The sequence below is a fragment of the Manis javanica genome, chromosome 1, assembly GCF_040802235.1.
Source record: "Manis javanica isolate MJ-LG chromosome 1, MJ_LKY, whole genome shotgun sequence".
Taxonomy (NCBI): Eukaryota; Metazoa; Chordata; class Mammalia; order Pholidota; family Manidae; genus Manis; species Manis javanica.
The window spans coordinates 234,217,703-234,241,382 of record NC_133156.1 but is presented as its reverse complement, the minus strand read 5'-3'; the positions used below and the strand labels follow the sequence as shown (position 1 = coordinate 234,241,382).

At 50.6% G+C, this 23,680-nt stretch overlaps 2 protein-coding genes across 4 annotated transcripts in view; one reads left to right on the top strand and one right to left on the bottom strand.

Moving 5' to 3' along the window:
* Nucleotides 1-350: 350 nt before the first annotated feature.
* NTSR2 (neurotensin receptor 2) lies at nt 351-7,302 on the bottom strand. The gene is given in 7 exon segments (XM_073219878.1): nt 351-404; nt 1,156-1,447; nt 1,540-1,630; nt 3,470-3,713; nt 6,584-6,845; nt 6,847-7,101; nt 7,103-7,302. Coding segments are annotated over 7 exon segments (1,290 nt in total). The 5' UTR covers nt 7,195-7,302.
* Nucleotides 7,303-14,320: 7,018 nt separating this feature from the next.
* The window catches only part of LPIN1 (lipin 1), a 99,699-nt gene continuing 90,339 nt past the window's right edge, over nt 14,321-23,680 (top strand). For 2 of the 3 annotated variants that reach the window (XM_073216398.1, XM_073216392.1), the window contains exon 1: nt 14,325-14,451. In XM_073216398.1, the coding sequence (XP_073072499.1) occupies nt 14,371-14,451 (81 nt within the window). In that variant the 5' untranslated portion in view covers nt 14,325-14,370. Of the gene's footprint in view, nt 14,452-23,680 lie in introns of all 3 variants that reach the window. The other variant, XM_073216443.1, reaches the window with a different exon arrangement.

Genomic DNA, 23,680 nt, shown 5'->3' with positions numbered 1-23,680 from the left:
TCACCTCCTGGCCCAGTGGAAGCCACTTCTCAGCATCCTCCTCTGACCCTTCCAAGCTCGTCTCAAACAGGTTACCAGTCCTGTGTGCCTGTGTGATGTGTGTTCACCTGTAGATGTGGTGCATGCGCACAGGGTGTGTGTGAGCAGGTGCTGGTTACACAGGTGGGGGCCGGGTGGTGACGGTGGGTCAGGGGGTGGGCAGAGCTCAGGGAGGCATCAGCATGGTCAGGCAGAGGTCAGACAGAACCTGTGCTTGGTCCTTCTGTCCTGCTCCCCACTTTTCATACCCACTGGCAGATCCATGGCTTTAACTGCTAGACACCTTGGGAAATCACCATTTCTCTCTTGGCTCAGGCCTCATAGATCTTTAGGAGCAAGGCTGGCGATATCAAGTGGGACCTGACCTGGGAAGGCAGCAGAGGGAACTGAGGCCTGCCCAAAAACGGAAAGAGCCTGTCCTGATGAAAACGAATGGAACTTGAACTCTTTTCTAACCTAGACTCTGCTCCCAACGCTTGTCCATGGGCCTCGCATTCTCTGAGCAGGAAGCATGCTGCTGCTCCCAGGTGGGTCAAACATCAGTCATCCCACGGGCCAGGAGTGTCAGGTGGTCACATGGGCCAGAGGCTGGGGGAGGGAAGCTAGTGACCCAGCTTTCCCGAGCTTGGGGCATGCTGCTGTGGGTGTGAACTGCTGACTCCCACTAGGCGACATTAGAAAATTTTCCTACAGCTCATGAGATACAACAGCCCAGTCTGCTTCTGCAGCATGGTCATTTGTCATTTTTGGAAACTCGTAGGACATCTGGGCCCATAATCTATGAGCATGAATCCACAGAAGAAAGTGGTGGATTTCCGGGATAGCAAAAACCAGCAGTAATAATCAATAATAATGGTAACTATAATGACGATAAAAATAATGCCAGCGAAAATGTCTTATTACACACCAGGCACCGTGCTAAGCACTTTAATCCTCAAACAACTCTAAGAGATGGGTGCTGTTCATCTCCACTGCACAGGTGAGGAGACTGAGGCTAAGAGGTGCGAGTGAAAGGCCTGCAGTTACAGCTTGTAAGTGGCCAAGCAGAGGGTCCCTGTAAGTCCATTGACTGCAAAGCTTGAATGTTAGTGATACAGTTGCATGTCTGAATGCTACGTGACTGTGCAGATAGCCACTGGGCTCTGCCCATTCCTCCACCTCATCCAGGTCGGGGTTTCTGGGGGAGCCCCAGAGCCTGAAGCTACATCCATTCAGGTGGGGCTCTGGGACTCCCAGGGGGAATGACTCCATGGGGTAGTACTCTTGACACAGGGGTCTGAGGGCTTCCAGGAAGAGTTTTCTGAAGGAGGCGGACACACCACTGTACAGGACAGGGGTCACTGCTGAACTGACATAGAAAAGCACGTTCGTCCCCATGTGGAAGTAGTGACAGAAGTTGCAGAGCATGCTGGAAGAGAAGCCCAGCAGGTGGGGTTAGTAGACCTGTCACCTCCTGAACAGCTCCCTCCCCACATACTAGGGCTCTTCTGCTGCACTTACTGGGTCCACCCGTCATCGGAGATGTAGCAGTACATGAGCCTGTGGGCATGGTATGGCATCCAGCAGATGACACACACAGCCACAATGGCTCCTGCAGAACAGTCAGGGAGAGGCAGGGAGCAACACATTCTCAGTGATGCTGCCTGTGGGGACGAAGATGCCAAGGTGACAACAGCATTTCCCTGGAACGTGTTCCCAGAGTTCAAGGGCTGGAGGAAAGCTCTGAAGCTGATACATCCCTATCTGGATCTGTCCCCAGACCTGGTGTGACCCTGTCCTCTGGATGAGTTCCACTTTAGCTCTGACCTGTACACTGACATGCTTCTAGAACCTTCTATAACTCATATAACCTCCTCCTGGTCACTAGAATTTACTCCCAACTCAGGGCTAGATATTTCTACTTGGTTGTCTAACTGCAGAGACAACAGAACTTGAATGTCTTGCCTTATAAAGCTGCTCCCTCCTCTATTTCTTTTTCTACTTGATTGATGGCACCACCATCCACAAAGCACTCAAGTCATAGCCAGAGAGTCTCCTTATTTTTCCATTACCCCCTAGATCCAACCTATTGAAAAGACCCTCCTCGGCATCCTTCCTCTCCATCCCTCCCTCCTCAACCCCACCCCTCTTCCTAGGGCCCCTGTTTCCCCTCCACTGGACTGTGATGGCAGTCTTCTAATTGGCCTCTTGGTCCCTAAGCTTCTATTCCTTCCCTCCCTTCCTCCTACTCCTGCCCTGACAGAGATCCCTTCTCTAGTCTAGTGTGGCTCCTGGGTCAGCAGCATCAATATCAACTGAGAGCTTGGGAGAGATGCAGGCTCTCGGTCCCCCAAACAGCGCTACACCTTATTCTTAGGCACACGGAAGTTTGAGAAGCACTGCATAGGCCATCCTCCAAAGACTGCTGAGCACAGCATATCTCAAAAGCAAATTTCCCTGTCATTCCTGGGCATCGACTCTTCCAATGACTGCCGTTGTCTGTGGAAGGAAGTCCAGGCCCCATCATGAGCTGCCTTTGTTCCGTGCCATATCCCATCACACTGAGCTCCTGCATTTCTGTCCTACACACAAGGCTAAGAGGTGCAAGTGAAAGGCCTGCAGTTACAGCTGGTAAGTGGCCAAGCAGAGGGTCCCTGTAAGTCCACCGACTGCAAAGCTTGAATGTTAGTGATACAGTTGCACGTCTGAATGCTACGTGACTGTGCAGACAGCCGCTGGGCTCTGCTCATTCCTCCACCTCATCCAGGTCGGGGTTTCTGGGGGAGCCCCAGAGCCTGAAGCTACATCCATTCAGGTGGGGCTCTGGGACTCCATGGGGAACGGTTCCACGGGGTGGTGCTCTTGACACGGGTCTGGAGGCTTTCATGAGAGCAGGGCCCCAGTCTCTTACTACTTCCTCTCAGCCCTCAGTGAGTGCCAGGTTACAGCAGGGACTTAAAGAGACCTCTGTTTTCCTGTGCCTTTTAAAGTTTATCCTACAAGGCCAAGTTTGCTCAGGTAATTATAAAGCAAGCAAACAGATCAATGTCTTCTTAGGGAAGTGGAGAGTTAGCTGGGAACTGGATTTGAAGACCCAGCTGGGCCGAGTCCACGATTCCTGTTCTGCAGGTCCTTGATTACAACTGCTCTTCATAGACATCCATACATTTGGTCAGACTCCCTGAAAAGTAGCCAGGAATCTGCCTGTCTTTGTGTACATCTCCCCGGAGCAGAAAAGGGTTTCATGCAGAATTTCCATTCTTTTCTTTATAGCACTGAACCTTATGGAAACCTGTTGGTGATTATATAGTTCCTTGGGGCATAGAGAAAAATGAGGCCTAAAGAGAGGTACAGTAGAACGTGCTTAAGGTCTCTGCTCAAGGCCAGGGGTTGGTGGAAGCAGCCTGGAGCCGGGCCCTTCCTCTCAGGGCAGCGTTACCCAGCACTTAACTGAGAACCTGGATGCTGTGCTGGGGGCCACGGATCCGGCTGGAGTCCCTGTGTCTCGCCAGGCTGGCTTGGGCCCGCAGGGAGGGCATCTTCCTCTCCTCACTCATTAGCTCCACGCAGGTGTGGGCCGGGCTGCCAGAGGTGGATGGCACCTGGGAGCAGAAGGCCACCAGGTGGCTCACCGTGACCCCGTTCAGGAAAGCAGTTAATGCCAAGGGGAGCACAAAGGACACCAGCACATTCACCTGTAAAGGTAATTCCAAGGGTCAGGGTGGTAGCGCCGAGGCTCCGCGGCGCTCTGCTCACTGGGCTGTGCCCAAGGGCCCAGGAGTCCGCAGCAGCAGGAGGGTGGTGACAGCGCGGAAAGGCTGGAGAAATTCTCTGAAAGTTGGGAGGGAGCAATGAAAATCGAAGAGAAACAATAAAATTTGGGATTAGTTTGAGATACTCATCTAAATAATAGTGCTTCTAGAAAAGAAGACTGGAAAAAACAGGGAGGAAATGATAAATGACATTTAAGAAAGTTTTCCCAACATTGAGGCATATGAGCTTCTAGATTGAAAGGCTGCCTGGGGGTCCAGAACAGTGGGTGAAAATAAACCCTTATCAAGGCATGTTCTTTATCCCGAGGATAAAGAGCAGATCCTGAAACTTCCAAAGAGGTAAGACAGGCACGTACAGAGGATGGGGAACCAGAATGACATTCAGCTTCTCCAAAACAACAGTGAAAGCAAAAAATAATGGAGTAATGCTTTAGGGTTTGTAGGGGAAAATGGTGTCCACCTTAGAATTTCATGCCCAGCCATATTATGGCAAAGAGGATAATATGAAACATTTTCACATATTCTCAAATTTTTCACTATCTACGGATCTTTTCCATAGATGTCAAGGAGGTTACAAGAGCACATGTTCCATCAATATAAGGTTATAAACCAGTCAAAAAGGAGGCCCCAAATTAAAAAATAGGGCACCCAACAGAGGAGCAGAGGGAGGAAATATAATTCTCGAGATACCAGCTGTGGATCCAGTTAGACTGGAGCAGAAGAGAGGGCTCCAGGGGTGAGTGAAAAATAAAAGCTGAAACTGGCGGATTATCTGATGGGTGTGAACATATTGAAATGGTATTTATACTTCTAGGAGAGAAGAAAAAAGTGAATGAGGAATAAATGCATAGGAAACTAAGCAAATGAAAAAAACCCTCTTCATTATTAACAGCAAGAACACAGGTAATCCTGGAAAGGAAATACAATAAAAACATATGACATGGTTCGTCTGGAAGAATGTTTTAACATAGTCACAATACTATAAATACTGAACACAAATCTAACCAAATACCGCAAAGTAATTGTGCTGGAGGGATGGTGAGGGGAAGTGTGTGTGGGGGATGTGAAAGCAGGTATGGGAATGTAAGAGCAAAACACTCATTTCCTACAGTTAGAAGACAGTGGGTAAAATGAAAAATTGAGTAATAAAGCAGGCAAAGAGCAGCAACAGCTGAGTCGGTGGTAGTTGGCTCTGGACCTGAGAATGTAAATCAGAGTGTGGAGCACTGGACAGACAACAGCTGTTTTACATTACAAGCCTTGATTGGATACTTTTGACTTATGAAAGATAAGTCTCTTACATAATACCTTATTTTTAAATGTTTAACTTTTCAAAATCAAAATATATGCATCACAGGTTTTTTCTTCATCAGTAATTTCCTTTTGCAAACATTTAAAAAAAATGGAACATTTTAATAGCACTTCAAAATTAGTACAATTCATCTGAATTGGGTGCTGCGCCATTTTAAGGAATTACCATTCATGCTTTTTTTTTATCTTAACACATGCTCACAAATCAGCAACACTGAGAAAAAGAAAACCCTGGACATGACAATCATTTTAGTTTGTTTCAGAACTGAACAGGTTTTTATTAATGAAAACCTACTTACTATCAAATTGTAACTTTACTACCAGTCAAGACAAATTGAAGATAAAAATATATTCATAAGTTGGTAATTAATCTTTGAAAGTTTTGAAATATTTCTGGAAAACTATGCTTTTTTTGTATTTTCAAAATCTATGAGCAATTTCTTGGCTTGAAAACACTGATTATGGATCAGTTATTTTGGATTGTGTTAACATAGATTATATGTCTCAAGTTATATGATTTTTTTATATGCCCTTATCAAAAATTGCTGTCACACTGGAAGAATTTGCTACATCTAACATCAAAAGCTTGCTAGAACATTCCACAGCTTTCATTGCCTTGGTCCCTCTGCACCACGTAAACTGCAAGTAACGCATTTGTAACACAAACTTCTTGTCACATTTTTCCCTGACACCCAACTCCAAAATAGGTACAGCTTGGAAGCCACTACCCAGTCTGTGGAAGCTGGTGGACTTGGCCAGCTTTGGAGCCTGTGGTTGTTGGTTTATTGCCACAGCTGCTCCAGCATGCAGCAGGGACTGGCACAGCCAAGCCTGCGGCAGGAGCAGAGGGCGCTGGCTATTCTGCCGGGTAATCCACGTGGCTCAGCACCTGTGTGGAGGGGATGAGTGTCCTGTGCCGCTCTGTGGCTGCGATGTGCTTGGGCCTGCGTTAGGGCAGGCAGCGTGTGGACTGGACTGCTGAGGTCTGAGGTCATCATTAGTGCACCTGATGCAGTGGCAGGAGGAGTGGCTCAACTTCTAAAGTAAGTGGAGTGTTTTCTTATTGGGTTTAACTTTACATTTTTCCAAATTCTGGTTAAGGCTGCAACTGGTATATGGCATTTCTTTTATATCTGCAGAAAATCCCATTAAATTGGATGTTCTGTCTGGCTTGACACAGGGCTAGAGATGGCTAGTGCTGATAATAAAAAAGCAGAAGCCTGGTGTGGGTTATGAAATCTACACTTCTACAAGCTCCACAGGTAATTCTTACACCATTTGGTCACCACTCCTGCAAGAGTGGGAAGAGCATAAATTTTCAGAGTTAGGTTTGAAATTCAAATCTGAGCTTCTCTTTATGTTTCATCTTTGGTAGGTCTCTCCCCGAGTTCTCTGTAAAATGAGGCAATCAGACCCAAATTTCTGGGTGGTGGCGGATATCAGAGTTGACAACACAGGCCTCCAGCCCCACTCCCCCTTACCTGGATGAAGACCTGGAGCGTGTAGCGGCTCACCTGTCTCGTGCACCCGTGCAAGGTGGGCACCCGCCCCCTGCCCGCCATCTCAAGCTCTGGCCTCTGCCCCATGATGATTGCCATGGGCAGGGCGAGTCCGAGCGAGGCGGCCCAGACCAGCGACAGCAGGCGGCGGGTCCGGCGCAGAGACAGCAGGCGGCGGGAGCACAGGGGTTGGCACACGGCCAGGCAGCGCTCTGCGCTCAGGCTGGCCACGCTGAGCACCGTGGTCGCGCACGAAGTAGTAAGCGCGGCAGCCCAGGTCGCCGAGGACCCAGGGGTCGTGGAACCACACCAAGTTGTAGAGCTCCATGGGCACGCTGACCAGCAGCAGCAGCAGCAGGGCGGAGAGCGCCAGGATGAGCACGTGGTAGCGCAGGCGCCCCGGGCGTCCGGCCCGAGCCTTCAGCACCACGTGCACGGACAGCGCATTGCCCGCCGAGCCCAGCGCGAAGATGAGCGCGTAGAGCGTGGTGACCAGCACTGGCCCAGAGGCGAGTTTCCACGTCCAGGCGAGCGTCCAGGCTCAGCGCAGGGCCAGGGCCGGGCCTCGGGGACTGCGGGCTGCTGGTCTCCATCCCGCTCGCGTGGCCTGCGCTCCCTCCCGCTCACTGCCGAGAGACTTGGCCAGCTGCCCGGTAGGAAGTGCCTCCTCTCTGGGAACCCCCAGAATGGGAGGACACGCCCCCCGAAGTGTGTCCCTGAGCAAAGGCCGGTCACGAGTGTAAGCCTGTGGGCTGCGTTCACATTCCTCAGGTCAGTTGTACCCAGGGAAGCACGTGCTGGCTGCAGGGTGATAGGCATGGGTTGCACCAGAAGTCACCACTTACTAGCTGTGTGACCTTGGGCAAGTTTTTTTTTAACCTCTCTCAACCTCTCTGCATATAAAAAATATTATCTACGTGGCAGAATCTCTGTGAAGATTAAATGAGTGGATCTGTGTGAAGGCTCCTCACCTGCAGGATAAGTAGGCATCAGTGTGCACTATTCTCCCGGGTCCCTGTGCTGTGCTGCTGTGAGACGCTGGGCAAGAACTTGCCAGTGCTTCAACAGTTTGCAGCTGCGCTTGCTAAAGGGCCACCTCAGGGCCACACTAACATCCTCAGGAGCACCTCTGTCCCTGGTGGGGACATCTTCATGGTATCATGGGTCTTCCGGGGTCCTTTGAGGGTGTCATTCTCAAAGCACTGGGAGTAAGTGAAAAGTAGTGTGTTTAGCATGTTTTGTAACCTTTCATTGGCCTCTTCCCTTCTTATCTCACACTTGGAATTCCTGGCATTTACTGGAACAGAACCCAGGTCTCCTGATTTTTTGTCTTTGGCAAAATTGCTGTGGCCCAGTGATAGTGTAATCTTCCATCTGGATATATAATCATAACTGTCATCCATTCAACACATGGATGGAGGGGGAGGGGGACACAATTCAGTCCATAACAAGGATTCCAAACATACGGATTTTAGACAAATTTTCTTTGAAGCAAATAATCGATATTAATAAATAAGTTTTTGTTGGGTTTCATGTAGCTCAAAAAGGCCTAAGGGACCTGGGAAAAGGTGAGCTTCTGCTTCCCTTTGGAAGAATTCTCCAACTACTTGGTCACCCAAGGTCTAAGCTGGAATAGCGGTGAGGACCCTGGGCTTGGGTTCCCAGGAGGTCTGGGCTCTGCCATTCACTAGATGTGTGTCTCAGCCAAGCCATCGGTCTCTCTTAGCCTTGGTTTACTCATTTTAGAAAGAAGGTGAAAATATGACAATCTGTTCTCACTTCTTTGGGTTAGAGTGCTGAGTAGATAGGAGGCTATCAGAACTGAAGTACCCAGGCTGTCACTTGAGGGCTTTAAACCTTTAACTTCTACATGGTAGGGAAGCTCCCTCTGGTTTTTTATCTGTGGCGCTATTGGAATGAGCGCTATTGGCCCATTTTCCAGGGAGAGTTCCAGGAAAGAGGTATAGCTTTTTTAGGACAGCTCTAGGTAAACACACTCTCTCACATAGACGGAGGAGCCTCTCCAGCCAGTCATAGGCGGACTGTAAAACGTAGTTAATGTGGCTGTGAGGCGGATTCTGCATCACTGATATACCCAGAGGTTTCCCCTGTAGATAGGTGTAGAGGGCTTAGAATTTCTGTCATTACCCAGGGGACTGGTGCAAATGACTGACATACCCTCTGTTTGTAAATCTCACTCGTGATCACCCCAACTTGAACCCCTCCCAGAGAGTTCTTCCACGAACAGATGCTCAGGGTTGAGAGCTTGCTTTTTCCAAACCCATCTGAACCTAATTTTGCCTCTGAGTAAAAACAAAACTTCACTTGTGTTAGGAGTAGTTTCAGCCTGTACTGAAGACTCTGACCCCTGATATCCTCCACTATATTATGTCTATGGTAAAATTAGAATCTTGGCTTTCCTGTTTAATCCAGACTGGGCTAAATTACTCCATCTCTAATTGTGCAGTGAATAACTGAGAACCGCTCAGTGCCGGACGGCTTCCCCAGGTGTGGGCGGTACTGAGTCCAGGGATGCTAGAGATGGAGAGATGCTCTATTTGGGGCTGTCTGGGCAAACACATGAAGTATTGATGAGGCTTACTGTCCAGGCCAGGGGGTCTCTGAGTCCAGGACCTTTTGTTTGCTTTGTCCATGTTTCTGATGTTTCTGCCTGTTGCATGCAAGATGCCTTCAGAAGACCTTCTGCCACAGACTGGTCTGTGTTCTCCCAAAATTCCTATGCTGAAGCCCTAGCCCCCAGCGTGACTGTATTTGGAATAAGGAAGTAATTAGGGTTAGATGAGGTCATGAAGCCTAATAGGATTTGTGTCTTTATAAAAGAAGGCCCCAGAGAGCTCCCTCCTCCCTTGCCATGGGAGCGCACAGCCAGAAGGAAGCCGTGGGCAAGCCAGGGGGAAGAGAGCCCTGGGCAGGAGCCGACTCAGCTGCGCCTTCCTGTCGGACTCCAGTCTCCGGAACCCTGAGGAAGTGAACTTCGGTTGTTTAAGCCACTTGGTCTGTGGCACTTTGTTATGGCAGCCTGGGCTGACGAGCACAGCTTCCAATCTTGATGCAGCTTTTGGTCCTGATGCCAAGAAGTGATCTGGAGAGATTATTTGCTACTTGAACCTTAGGGGGGGAAAAAAAAGGAAGGAATGAATTTCTACTCCTCTCATTTCCAGATTGAGTCATGGTAGGATTTTCTGACTCAGAGGGTCAGTGTTTACCTTCACAGCAACAACAGTGTCTGTGTGTGGGTGTATGTGTGTGTCAGAGACAGAGGCAGAGACACACACACACAGACCTTCCCTCATTTCTAGGTCTGCTCCTTACTCCTGTCCACTCTGCTGTGAGCCCTCTGGCCTCAGGATGGGTTCAGCTGGTGGTGGCTGGCGAGAAAGTGGAAGGAGAGAGCTGGAGGTATGTATTCCTCTGACTTCTCCCTACTGGATTGCTGGGACTGGCTGGCACCCTTGACCCCTCACCCAGAAGCCCTGAAGGGCGAGCCTCATCCCCAGCCACTCTCCCAGTGTACTCATCTTCTGTGTCTGCTGCAACAAATGATCACGAACTTCGTGACTTAAAGCGATGCAAACTGATTGTCTTCCAGGTCAGTGGGTCAAAAGACCAGCGCAGGTCTCACTGAGCTAAAATCAAGGTGTTGGCAGGGTGTGCTCCTCCTGGAAGCCCCTGTGGAGAATCTGTTTCCTTGCTTTTCCAGATTCTAGAGGCTACGTGCATTCTGCATTCCGTGACTCATGTTCTCTTCCTCCATCTTCAAAGCCAGCAACATTGGGCCGAACTGCTGTCACATTGTTACCTCTCTGCTTCTCCTCTGCCTCCCTTTCCTCTTTTAAAGGTCCTGTGATGATAATGGGCCCACCTGGATAAACACAAGGAGGTCAGAAGCTGCAGTGAAAGGGAGAGATGTCTGGCATGTTCCAAGCTGTAAGTGTCTAAGTAGGAGAGAGGGTGAGGCATAACTCTACAGATTATTGTTTGGAGACAATCCAGAATAGTCTCTGTACTTTAAGGTTAGCTGACCAGCAACCTTAATTCCACCTGCTGCCTTCATTCCCCATTACCGAGTAGTGTGGCAGAGGAGGTAATGTGACCTGCATCATGTAACATATTCACAGGCTCTGGGGATTAGGATGTGGACACACGGGGGGCCAATAGCCTGCTGCCCCTCAACCTTTACCTTCAACCCAGTGTGGCCTCAGCCTCCCCAGTTGTTGGTCCAGGTTGTGTTACCATCTCCTGCCAGGCTTCCTCAACTCTGCCGTGTCCATAACAGTCCCTTTATCAGGTCTCCTCAAGGACCCAGGTCCGGTGTCCCATCTATCTTCCACTGGGACCTTGACAGATGTAGTGCATGTGCACAAAAGAGGACTGTTACCCAAAAGATACACAGAAGCCCCAAAGCTCAACAGTAAGAAAACCAACAACTCGATTAAAAAAGTGGGCCAAAGATTTTACCAAACACATCATCAAAGAATACATGCAGATGGCATATGACAAAATGCTCCACAACATACGTCATCAGGGAAGTGCAAAGGAAACAACCATGAGAAAGCACTGCGCACCTACTAGAATGGCAGAATTCCGAACCGCCAGGAAGAGGAGCTCTCACGCACTGCTGGGAACGTGAAATGGTACAGCCACGGTGGAAGACAGTGAGGCGGTTTCTAACAAAACTAAATATCCTCTTACCACATGATCCGGCAATCACGTTCGTTGGTATTTACCCAAAGGAGTTGAAAGGTTATGTCCATGCAAACACCTGCGTGGATGTTTATAAACAGCTTTATTCACAATTGACAGAACTTGAAGCAACCAAGATGTCCTTCAAGAGGTGAGTGGATAAATCACCGGCGGTATATCTAGGCAATGAAATAGTATTCAGCACTAAAGAGAAATGCACACATATGGGGACAGACAGTGCGGCAGATGCACACATCTCAGAACTCTGTACTTGCAGATCAATTTTGCTGTGAACCTAAACTGCTCTTAAAAAAATTATGTTTATTAATTTAAAAAACTCAGAGTGATGTGAGTTTTTCCCATGCTGTGTCCTCCCTATTGTGTGAGGTATTAAAGATGAGTTAGGGCCTGGACCCCATCCCGAGGGGTCCCGACAGCAGTTGTGATGATGAGACCTGAACTCACAGCTAAGCCACCTCCCTGACACGCTCAGAGTGTTGAATAGGGGGAGCGATGATGAGGACACCCTGGGTGCCCCCCAGCCCCCAGCTCCAGCTTCCTGGGCCGGTGAGCCTCTCTGTGCTTGTTGCTTGTTTTCTCTCCTAGAAAATAACACCTAACATTGAGAATTAGAAATGATTTTGTAAGAAAAAGAATTTGGCATACGGAAGGAGCTCTGAAATATCAGCCCGAAACTTCCTCCTTTCCCTCAGAGGTCAAAGAATAGAAAACTCATTAAGGGGTGGAGAGAGCAGGAAAGGCCCCTCGGAGGAGGGATGTTCGACCTGGGTCCACAAAGTCAGATTTGCAAAGGAAGAGAGGAGGGCAGTGATGGTCTAGGAAGGGGTCACAGCTGAGCAACAAAATGGAAAATGGAAAAATGCGAGGCGCTCTTGGTGGGCTCCCAGACGACCCCAGACTCTGGGCCTGCAGCCTAGGGGAAGGGGCATCCTGTGGAGTCTTGGCAGCTGCGGGCACTCAGGGGATATCTCAGGGGCCTATTCAGCGTGGTCCTGGTGCCGTTCCTTGGGGCAGTGATGAGTCCTCAGGGGCTCTGGTGTCGGAAATGCTGGACAGTCTGTAGCTGATGTAAATACAAAATAAAACCAAGGCTGTCTTTTCATCTGTAAAATGGAGCTATTAATGCCTACCTCAAAGTTACTGTGTGGATTAACAGCTGCCAAGGCTTTCTGAGGGTTTAATTCACTGCAGACACTGTGTCAAGGACCTTCCATGCATGGCTTGCCCACAACCCTATGAGGGAGAGACTCTTTTTATCCCTGTACCCCTGATAGGGAAACCAGGCAATTAGAGGTGGAGTGAATTTCCCTGAGTCAGAACAGCTTCCAAGGGTGGCCAGATCTAGAGCTTAGGTCAGTGTGACAGACTGTGAGGTTTAACCACCACGCAGAGCTTCCGGGAGCCCATGTCTGGGTGCACCAGCCAACCCCGAGCTGGCTCTCGGAGGCCTGACAGGGCAGCAGGACGCAGATCAGCCCTGTGTCCCCATCTCCAGCCCTTGAGACCAATGGCGGCATGAGACCCACCTGGGCTCGGAGCACCAGGGGCCACAGTCCCTCGTCTGTCCCAGAGGCCCCCTCTCCTTCCTCATCCACGGAATGACACCCGTCTGCTGGGTGCAGAGCAGCTACTGCCCGTGTCCTGCTGTGCTTCTATCAGATTTCTGGCTAAATGGCAAACATGAGCATTACTTACAATCTTAGCACTCGTCAGTCATGAGGTTCTTAAAATATCTTGACAGGATGAATTAAAAATAGTAAGCGAGGTAGTAGCCTAGCTCAGTGGAAGTGTCTTAAAGTGTTTTTTTCTCCCTTACACTAAGGACATTTTGGGGCAGATTGTGGAGGCTCTCCCAGTGGTGGTGGTGGGGGGGAGGGGCAGCTCTGAGGCTCTGCACAGTGGTCCTTCTCTGGCACTCGCTGTGCTTTTCCAGGCTAAGGAAGGCTAGAGGCACCAGTGTGGCTAGGATGGTGGTGACCTGGGAAAGTGGAAGCCTGGGCTGGAGGGCCTCTCTGCTCCTAATTGGACACAGCACCTGGGGAAGCCCAGCCCCCAAGCCTGGAAAGGGAGGTAATTATTCCCCCTGCATAGAGAGGATGCACCACCCAGCCAGGTGCCTCTAAAACCTGACTCATCTGAGCACAGCCTCATCACCACAAATCTAAGAGTCCAGCAGGATAGAACTAGATCTCAAGCGAGCACCTTACTGAAGCCAGTCGGCCCTGCTTTGCCACTTCCCGCTGTGTGACCCAAGGCCAGTTCTTCAAGCTCCCCTTTGCTGCCTGTAACCTTGCAGGGTTGCTGTGCACATACACCAGAGTGCAGCTGAAATGGCGAGCTTCCTGGGGTGTGGAAGGTGTTCGAATCGGGGGAGCCGTCACGTTGACTGGTGCTGCTGAGCATGATGGAAGTGGCGACGGTGGCCCTCTGCAGAGGCAGCTCAGAGGAATGGGGACTTGAGGACAGAGAGGGAGGATCCTGGGCTTTTGGTGAAGACCAGTGGTACAGCTGAAAGGGAATGGGCCACTATCTGTCCAGCCTTCTGCAAGGTTCCCTGTCACCAGCACATAACGGTGTCCCTCCCTCAACACCTCCTCCCTCCTGGTCTCCCTGCTTCTGTCCTTAGAGGGGTGTGACCTTGGGGAGGTTAGTCCATCTCTGAGTCTTTCTCCTGATACCTCCGATGGCTGATGAGGAGAGAGAATGGATACTGAACGCCCAGCTGCTGGCACCAGGGGTCATGCCCCTCACCCAGTCTCCCTTGCACAGAGTTTGCAGACGCTGGCATCTGCTGGAAATCTCTGCACCCCTCAGGGAGCAGGCGGTGTCTCCATGTTGCTAGCCGGTCCCCAGGTGGGAGAGGATTTGCAATTCAACACTCTGCTCTTTTCCTGAGCCTTGTGACTTGGCTGGGTTCCTGCCTGCTCTGAGCCCCGCGTCGTCGGGCCCAGCCTCCTGGCTCCTGAGAGAGTTGAATTAGCTGCTGCAGTACATTGCTTACCCACTGCTGGGTGAGGAGGCAGCCAGCATCCCCAGGCCGGGCCATGGAGGGGCAGGATGACACCTGTGGCTCCACCTGGGAGCCCCCGCCGGGCAGGAGCCACCCAGATTCACCGTGGTCTTGGGTAAGGGCCAGGGTGGCCATTTGCAAACTGCCACCCCCCAGCTAAGGAGTACTGATGGCTCCAGTGGGGGTGATTTGTGCCCAGAGGGGCTCATTTAGCATTGGCATTCACAGTTCTGCAAATAGTGATGGGACCAGCTGCTCCCCAGGGGCTCCTGCTACCCAGGCTGCCTTTATAGAAGAGGTTCTAGAACTTACTCAAGACTTACAGACTTTTTTTCTTTGCCTTGGATGGGAAATAAATACTGATTGCTTTGATTCTCAAGACAGAGACGCAGGGTCTTTAAGGGTTTCCTTCTGGCCAAGCACAAGTGCTGAGAGCGGGTGTAGTCCCCGTGTGGTGAGCGGGCGAGGAGAGGCCCCGCCTGAGACCACCCAGGGCGGTCATGGGTCCACCAACCACGGGCCCAGGGAGTCTGCTGTGTGTGCTGTGGGCTCTACTGGTGGCTGTCCAGGCCTGCCTCTTGTAGATCTCAGCCTAGATGGAAGGGCTTTGGTTCAAAAGTGTTATTTTTACTTAAAGCCTCCAAAACAGGAGTAGAGGGTGTTCTGGTAACCCAAGTAGAAGCGGGTACCAAGGGTGGGGCCTGGGCTAGAATTCAGGCCTTGCTGTTTCTCCCAGAGGCCGAGGGTTTCACTGCAGTGAGCATAGCTTGTTAAATGGCGTCTGGGACACCCGTGACACTCGGTCTCTGGTTCGAGCTGCAGAAGCCTGGGCTGGCCCTGGAGGGTTCTGAGTGCCATGGAAGCTGGAAGAACCTGGGCTTACTGCATCCCAGGGAAATGGAGGGAGGGGCGTGGCACACAGGAGGCAGGCAGGGCCTCTTGCTGCCTGTCCCTGAAGTCCCTGTTGCGGCCACCTCAGTCCCAGCCATCCCCAGGTGGCCCCTTCCCTCCAGGGGCAGGAGGCCCTGCTGGGGCTTGATGTTTGTGAGCAGGCTGAAATGCAGGGGAGCAGGTGAGGGAGGGGGGTGCCCGGACTCTGCTCCCGCCTCTGCCACCTTTTCCTGCTTGGCCCTTCGGGCATGTGTTTCCTGAGGGTCCGATGCTTGCAGAAGAGTGCCTGGTCCGAGCAACGACCCTCCCTCTGCAGGCTGAGGACCGGAACAGGCCCTCCCCCCAGGAGTGCTGTGCAGACCAGGGGCCTCCACATTCTTGTTAAATAGACCGGTTTGGGGTTAGTTGGGGATTAAGATGACTGTCTTGTTTCCATTTCTGGAATGTCTCTCTTAAACAGAGCAGCTCTGTGCTGACTGAGAAGCACACCTTCCCACGTCTATAGGGTGACCGATATTCTCGGCAGTCCTGAAATGTGAGTCTTTAATACTGTGGGCATCCGTATTGTACGACTCAGGCAGATACTGTCATTCCCATTGGACAGCCAGGGAAATGGAGGCTATGAAGCCGGGACTTGCCCACAGCAGTTAGGTGGACTGGGGAGCTGGTCTCCTTGGCCCAGTGCAGTCGGCTGGGAGCCCAAATCAGGGAACTGAGGCAGTTGCCCAGATGGACAGACCACAGGGCAGGAAAGCTCAGGAGGAGCTGCAGGACTCGCCAAGCGGGACATGAGGCAGGAGCTACAGCTGCTGTGGCCAGGAGCCCAAGGTGGGCTGGCTGCTCCCGAGAAGGGCGCAAGTTGCCCAGTGTTGTGGGGTGCTTTCATCCCTAGGGCTGGGAAAGGGCAGCTGGAAGCCCCTTGGAGGCACCTGTTAAGTTGGCACCATCTACTTGCGTCACCAGCCACAACCATCCCCAGGGACTGTGGGCTTGATCTCTGGGCCCCGGGTGTGTGGAGAGCCCTGGGGGATGCAGAGAGATGGGTGAGACCTGGTCCCTCCCACAGGAGGTCAAGGCAGAGTGTAAGTGGGCTGGCTTGCCCCTCACCAGCCGCCAAGTTCACAGGGCTACCGGTCAGGAGAAATTCCAACTGGCAGGGCCAGGGAAGGCATCTCTGACAAGCTGGCATTGGAACCAGGCCTCAGAGAAGAGTAGGATTTCAATAAACAGAGCACTTGGGGTGGGGTGGGGGTGCTTCTAGGCTGAGGGCTCAACCTGAGTGAAGCCTGGGCTTTGTGGGGACAGGGTGTTCCCCTCAAGCTGAGTCTGCAGGTTTTGTTCCTAAGGCCATTTGGGATAGTATTACTCCTTGGCTGGGGCACACATGGTGACATTTATCTTGGTCAGGAGCCCAGTTTATGAAAGCAAGCAAGCAGGCCGGGGCCAAATATATGGGGCCCAGTGTGAAGCCGGGGGTGAGGGGCAGGAGCTATGGTGCCTGGGCTCAAGCCCGTTCTGCCACTTGTAAGTATTGACCTCCTGGAGCCTTAGTTGTCTCATCTGTAAAACGGGGCTTACAATATCTAATAATATTCCCAGGTGCTCGGTAAGTGGTAGCATCAATAATAGGACTAAACCTGAAAAAAAAGAGTCATTGTTACAGGTTGGGCTGCAAATATTACGGTGAAGGTAGTGCAGCTCGTTTACACTCGAACGACTGGCCTCAGTACTATAAGGAAGAAACCCACAAATCCAGCCCCCAGAATATAGAGAGTTCTGAGTGTAGTCTCTGTTCAGACATTTTAGCCTGGCATTCAAGGCCTCTCAAAAGCTGGGCTCACCTTCCTCCCCATAGGCTCAGGGGGCTGGAATTTGGGCCCCAGCTGCACAGAGCACACGTTTGCTGCCTGGACTCCTTGGCCACGCTGACCAGAGCCTGGACAGAGGCCGAACAAGACCTCCCTGGCCCTTCCCTTCAGGGACCTCTGGGCCCACGCCCCTGACCGAGGGGCAGGCATAGACAGACAAAACCAAGTGTCCCCCTCTTCCCAAGAGCCCCAGCCGGTTGGAACACCCATTGCCCATCTGGTCCAGGGAGGGCTCCTGAGGTGCGCCTGAAACCACCAGCCGCTGCCTGTGGATGGGGGAAGATTCGAGAGAAACGCTGTGGGAAGCAATCTCCACGGCCGGCCTCCCCACCCCCCACTCAGGGACGGGGAAGTGTGGCAGCTTCGCTCCTCCTGTCAGGGTCCTGGGCCCACCCCACCCCTCCTGCAGGTGCTGTGGCGGGGCCGCAGCTCCCCCTGGAGGCGGTACTCGGCCACTACAAACAGGGAACCACCAGCCCTCTTGTAACACAGCCATGCAGCCCCAGGTTCCTCTTACTAGTGACAAGAAGCTGGGATGAACATGGTAACTCAGCAGTGCACGAGCAAAGTCAGTGATTATTGGGTCCAATTTGAATTCCTCACTATTATATTTGGTTGTGATTTAACCCCTCTCAGCAAACTGCTGTCAGAATACATTCAACACGTTGCAGAGAATGTGCAAGTCATTCTTTCTCAACTGATTGCAGTGCTACTTGTCCTTCAAGGCCCAGTTCAAATGCCACCATCTCTGCAAAACTCTGGTTAGTGGCCAAGGCTGGGGGAGGCCATTCTTGTACTAGGTGACACCAACGTTTCCTTTGCTCCATGTTCCACCTGTTTCTGATGGAAACCAATTCTGTTTCCTCATACGAACTTGGAGCCCAAGGGGCCAAGCCCTGGATGCTGTAATCTCTGACTGGCTAGCACCCTGTACTTCCTTACCTATCTCCTGTCTCCCAGAGCTGTGTGCTCCCAAGGGCTACAGCACCTGACACACAGCCCTGCTGGCCTGGGCCAGTCAGGTTTACCTCTGTTGTCCTGATGTAAAGCATCCCACCTGCTCCCTAAGTGTCTGGAGTGGAATGATCAGCACACCTGCACACACCTGGTGCCTGGCTTTGGCGCTGTCCCCCAGTCCACAGCTTGTTCCCCAAAGCCATCCCTCACTGCTGCTTAGGGTCCTAGCTGTCTCCCCTACCCCTCTGGTCAGGGCTAGAGTGGTAGGGAGCTTTGTATGGTGGCCATGTGAAGATTAGGATCTAAAGTCAGTGCAAAAGGCAGAAACTGTGTGTGGCTCGAGCCCCTTAGGAAGCTGGTGCACTGCAGCCGCTGTTCCTGGGCACGGTAGCAGAGATGGTTAAGGGAGTGGACTCAGTTAATTCCCCATCAGGGCTCGAAGCCTAGCTCTCAGCTTGCTGGCTGGAGATGATCTTTCAGAGTCTCCTTTATTCACCTTTATTCTCCTTTATTACAAAATGATTTTGTAAGGATTAAGTTAGTCAAAAGCCAGAAAGCACTTAATATGCATGTAACTAGGTTTAGCTCTTATTAAGTCCACCACGGGGCCTGTTTTCTGTAGCCTTAGAACAGATTTCCATCCCTCCTGTGAAGCCTTGCACGACTGACCTTTTTGGCACAATGTGACCTCTCTCCTTGACCATTATACTCACATCAGGCAGTGAGATGTTAACTCCATAAGATCCACCTGGGAAGTGAGACAATTGGGGAAATAGCAGATCTATATTTTCCATCCAAGATCCCTCTGGGAATTACTCTTTGGGGTGAAAACAGCAAGAGCATTTGCCATGCATCGCTGAAATTATTTTTTCCCTCCTCTATTTTTTCAAAGGCATATATAACTCGATGCATTTAAATTAAAAGTATGGATGAGGATTACACTCCTTGCCAACAGGAAATGTATTTTTTTTGGCACATGTATATGTGCTATTGAGAAGCAATATGCTGAGGTGCCAAAGAGTTATAGACACAGGATCTAGAAACCAAGGTTGCAGCCTAACATTCCAAATGACTAGTTATATGAACTTAGACAAGGTCACTTCTCTGAGAGACTCGTTTCCCTGCCTGGTCCTGTGAAGCTCAGAAGAGTTATGTGAGTCACAGCACTTCACTCTGTGACACAACGGTGGTGCTCCCTACAAATGTAGGTTAGCTTGTGGTGTCTGCTCTGCACACTTTAGGCCCTGCAGGGCTACAAAGAATACATGGTCTCAAGTTCAAACCACAGCCAGTGAGCTTATCACCATATGAGATAATGTGCATCATATAACATACATCATGTCTGATTTTGTGCTTCGGTGTTTTAAAATGCCAATTTCGTGGCAGGAAGCATCAGAGAATGGCTGGGCTAGGTGTGTCTGAACCACTGTGGTCTGGACACCGAGGGCCACTGTGACCAGAGATGGGAGCGGCCGGAGTGAGGTGGCGGGAAGTTGGCTTTTGGTAGCAGGTGGGCCTGGAGCTGAACCCGGAGGACGGGATGGGGGTCTGAGAAGGAAGAGAGAAGAAGACCTGGCTGGCTTTTCGCTTGGAAGGTCACAGGTGACACTTCCTGGGCACTGACTCTCCAAGGGTCTGCAGAGGAGGGCTGCCCCCCACCCACAGGTGTGGCCCCACTGCACTCACCCCTCTTTCTGCCTTCACGGAGGTGCTCTTAGCCCCTCAGATCTTGGGGTTCTTCATCTTTACACTGGGGCTAATATGCCTGCTCTGTGAGCTTATTTCGAGAGTGAACGAGGTGAGGTTTGCAAAGAGTCTTCTTTTTCTCAGAGCAGTTGCATGAAAAAGGGTAGGAAGAGCTGTACAAAAAGTATCAATTTGCTGAAAATTCAGAGTGAAAAGATTGTGCCCCGCAGGCTGGTGTCACAATGGCTGTCACTAATCTGAGTGGTGGTCCTGGATTGGATCCCCAACTTTGTCCAAAGCCAAAAGTGATTCTAACACAAACAGGTGTGTGTTCGGGAGCTAGGCGCAGCCAGGAGTGCGTGGCCGTCTGCTTCCTACGGAAGGGCCGTAGTGACGCAGGGCTGGCGGGCTGGGGACGTGGGTGTTGGTGCCAAAGTTTCTGCCGATGCACATGAAAGAAGAGAATAGGATAATGTTGATGTGACTTTTTCTTGGGAAAGATTAGTATTTATCCTGGAGAATGCACCTCCCACTTTGGGGAAGTTCAAGTACCTTTCTTTTATGAAATGATTCTAATAGATGATGCTTTTCCTCCCTCCCTTCCTTCTTTTTTCCTAAGCTACAAAGTTGACAGCTGTATGGCCTCAGAGCTCCAGTTCCCCAAACAAAAAGATCATTGTCTTGTCATTCATTTCTTTGTTCTAGTAATAGGTATTCCCCCAGTTGTGCACTCTGTGTGGGAGTCATCCTTCTAGGTGTTGGGGAAGCAAATAAACAAACATCCGTGCCCTCCCAGAGCTTACCTTAGGCAGAGGAGAAAAGAATGAGCAAATAATTAAGTAAAGCCAGACGGAGAGGGATTTGTGGAGAAAAATAAAGGAGGGGCAGGTGACAGGGAGCACAGGCCGGAGGGTGATGGGTTTGAAATGCAGAGGTCAAGGCAGGTGCCGCTGAGAAGCTAGCACTTGAGCAAAGACCTGAAAGAGGTGAGGAAGTGAGCAGAGGGCTGGGAGTGCCCAGGCCTCGTCTGAACCCCTGGAGGAGGAGGGCCTCTTCTGGGGGGTACGGTCACACCAGGACCCAGGACAGGGTGCTCGTGGACGGGCAGGGATCACGGCCCCTGTACCTCATGTAAGTGGGGGGGGGGGCAAATGAAAAATGAGTTAATACATGAAACATTTTCCACCAACAATAGGAGACTTTTTCTGAAATTCTTGAGTAAATTTTATTTATCGAAGGACAGGGTGACTCAAACTTGAAAACACAGGAAAAGGGGAATTGGCTCGTTGGTGTCTTCCCCTGATTGGACCTAAGCAGACACTGAGTTTATTAATAGCCACTTTGATAGACACTTTGCAGTTAATGGTGGAGCAAAATGGGATCAAGTTTCTGGTCTTTATTCAATTAGAGATGCCCAGCGGGTGAGAGGTCACCAGATGGAAAGAGAAAGAACAGTGAGTCTTTCATGCTCAATACTGAGCTGCTGCTGACTCGTATAACAGTATTTTGCAAACATATGAATTATTCCTGGTTTGTGGATAATTATATTATCATGTCTTCAGTTCATGAAAACACTTCCCTTGTTTTGGAGCCTCACTCTGTCAACTTGTTTTATCCTCTTATATGCTATGGGTTTGAATAGCATATAATTCAAAGTACAAACTCACTACACCATCTGGACCGTAAGTGACAAACATGCTTTCTTTGCCAACCCTTCACTGATAGTGTTTAAGGAGGAAAGATCCAGAAGAGAGCTAGTGGCATGACATTTGAGCCCTTCCCCTAAGCCCATTTCCACACCCCTGAGGAATGTGAGTTTACCTAGCTGTACTTATGCCGGTATAACCCAGCCCATCCTTTAGGGCATCGTGAAAGATTTTATCAAATGCCTTGTTGAAACCATTACATACCCATGTGTGCATGTGTGATAGTGCCCCCGTCTGCCAAACTGATCATTCTATGGAAAAGGAAATGAATTTTCTTTGCTAGAGTTGTGCCCTGTAAATTATTACCACTTTCTTATGGGTTGTCGACGTCCCTGGCTTTCTGTCGCCAAGAATGACTTGTTTGGGGCCATACAGGGTGAACTTCACATGGTAGTCATGGCCAAAATGGAACGTGCCTCATTGTGCATCCCAAGGAAACACCGCTGTATCCAAAGCAAAAAGTAGTCAGCTGTTACTCCCCTCAGGACTTTGAATACTTTGACTTCTTGTGAAAATGCCACGAGAAAAGTTTTCTCCTGTTTCCGCCTCCTTGCTTTGGTTCTGGCACTTTTCTGGCTGTGTGTCTTCATTAAGTCCCTCTGCACTGGAGTGGCTTCATCTGTGACAGGGGCTGTGAGGGTGACACAGTGCTCCCCAAATATTGGCGTCACCTGGGGGCTTTGAGAAGTTCCTGGGTTCTACCACCAGAGATTTGGACTCAGCAGGTTAGAGCAGGACCCGGAATGTGCAGCCTTGGTGAATTCTCCAGTTGATTCTGATAAGCATGCAGGTTTAGATCCTGAATCATAATGTTTGCAAGTGCTTGTCAAATAGCACTTGGAGCATCACAAGTGCCCTGCAGAGGCCTGCACCCCACATCCCTTCTCCCACGTTGCCATCTGAGGTGCGCATGCTCAGGAGTTGCCCACTTTGTGTCCCAGAGAACCACAGGATATAACTCATTTAAATTGCTCTTCTCCAAATGTTTTCCTTGATAAAAATAGTCAGAAGAAAGGGCAATGCTTAAATCAGTGTTCATTTAAATTCCACTGCCATTTATTTGTTCTATATGCTGTACCCTTTATTGAGGCTCATGGTAGAGATGAATCCGATTATATTGCAGGCTGAGAAACTTAAAGCATCGAGGCCAGCTAATGTGGGGACTAAATCTTATTTAGGGTCAGGGGCCAGCCTTCTTTATACACTTTAAATAAAACCCCAGAAGCATTCCTGGGACCTGTGTCTAATTGCGAACGGGAAGTTTCAAAGTCGTTGTGACAGACAAGATGGATACAGTAGGTGGAGCTAGAGAGTCAGAGAAATGGGACAGGCAGGGCGAGTCGTCCTGGGTCTTGGGAGGGTCAGGAGCGCAGTCTTCTTCCGAAACGGCTGTGAACGGCAGTGCTCCCCGAAACCCTGAGCAGCTTTTTTAAAATAAAAAAATCAGTGGAATCCATCCCAAATTTCTAGCACGGAGCCTTGGGCATGTTTAACAAGTTGCTCATGTGACTCTGATGTGCAGTGAGGTTTGGGATGCACAGATCTGGAGATTCTAGAATGATCTAAACGTGGTCCGGGCTCGCTGCTGAATGGTCTAGCCAGAGCCTTGTGCTATTCAGACCGTAGTCCTCAGACCAGCAGCAGCAGAGCCTTATCCGGGAGTTAGTAGAAATGCAGACTCTCAGGCCCCCGCCCCAGATGAACAGAATCAGGATCTGCCTTCCCAGCAAGCCCCCTGGCTGACTCAGGCATTTCAGAGGGCGCGCGGTCACTGAGAACAGTGCCCCTTGTTACCTGGGAGCCCGTCCTTGGCGTGGGAGCCCCTGAGGGCCTGCGTTTGTCCTCGGCCCCTCTGAGCCTGCGTCCTCTCCTTTGCTGCATCTCCTTCTCGAGGGTGTTAACGGGAACTAGCGTCCAGCTCCCGTAGTAGATTGTGAGTCCTTGAGACAAGGGCCATATATTTTTTATCTTTCCCTAAGCCCAATGCCTGGCATTAAATGAATTAGTCATTTTGGCCCACAGATTTATAGACCCCTTGAAACAAGACATTGTAGGTTGCATAAGATCAAGCCACTCAGTGAATGGATGAAGAAATGATGGTGAGGTTAAGAGGACGTTTCTGGGGTCCGATGCTCCACTAGCGGCACACAAGCCCACCTGAGAGGTTCCGGTGAGGATTTCGAGGGAGCACGCTGTGCCTCCACTACTCTCCAGGAAACCCCTCTCCCTCCCTGGC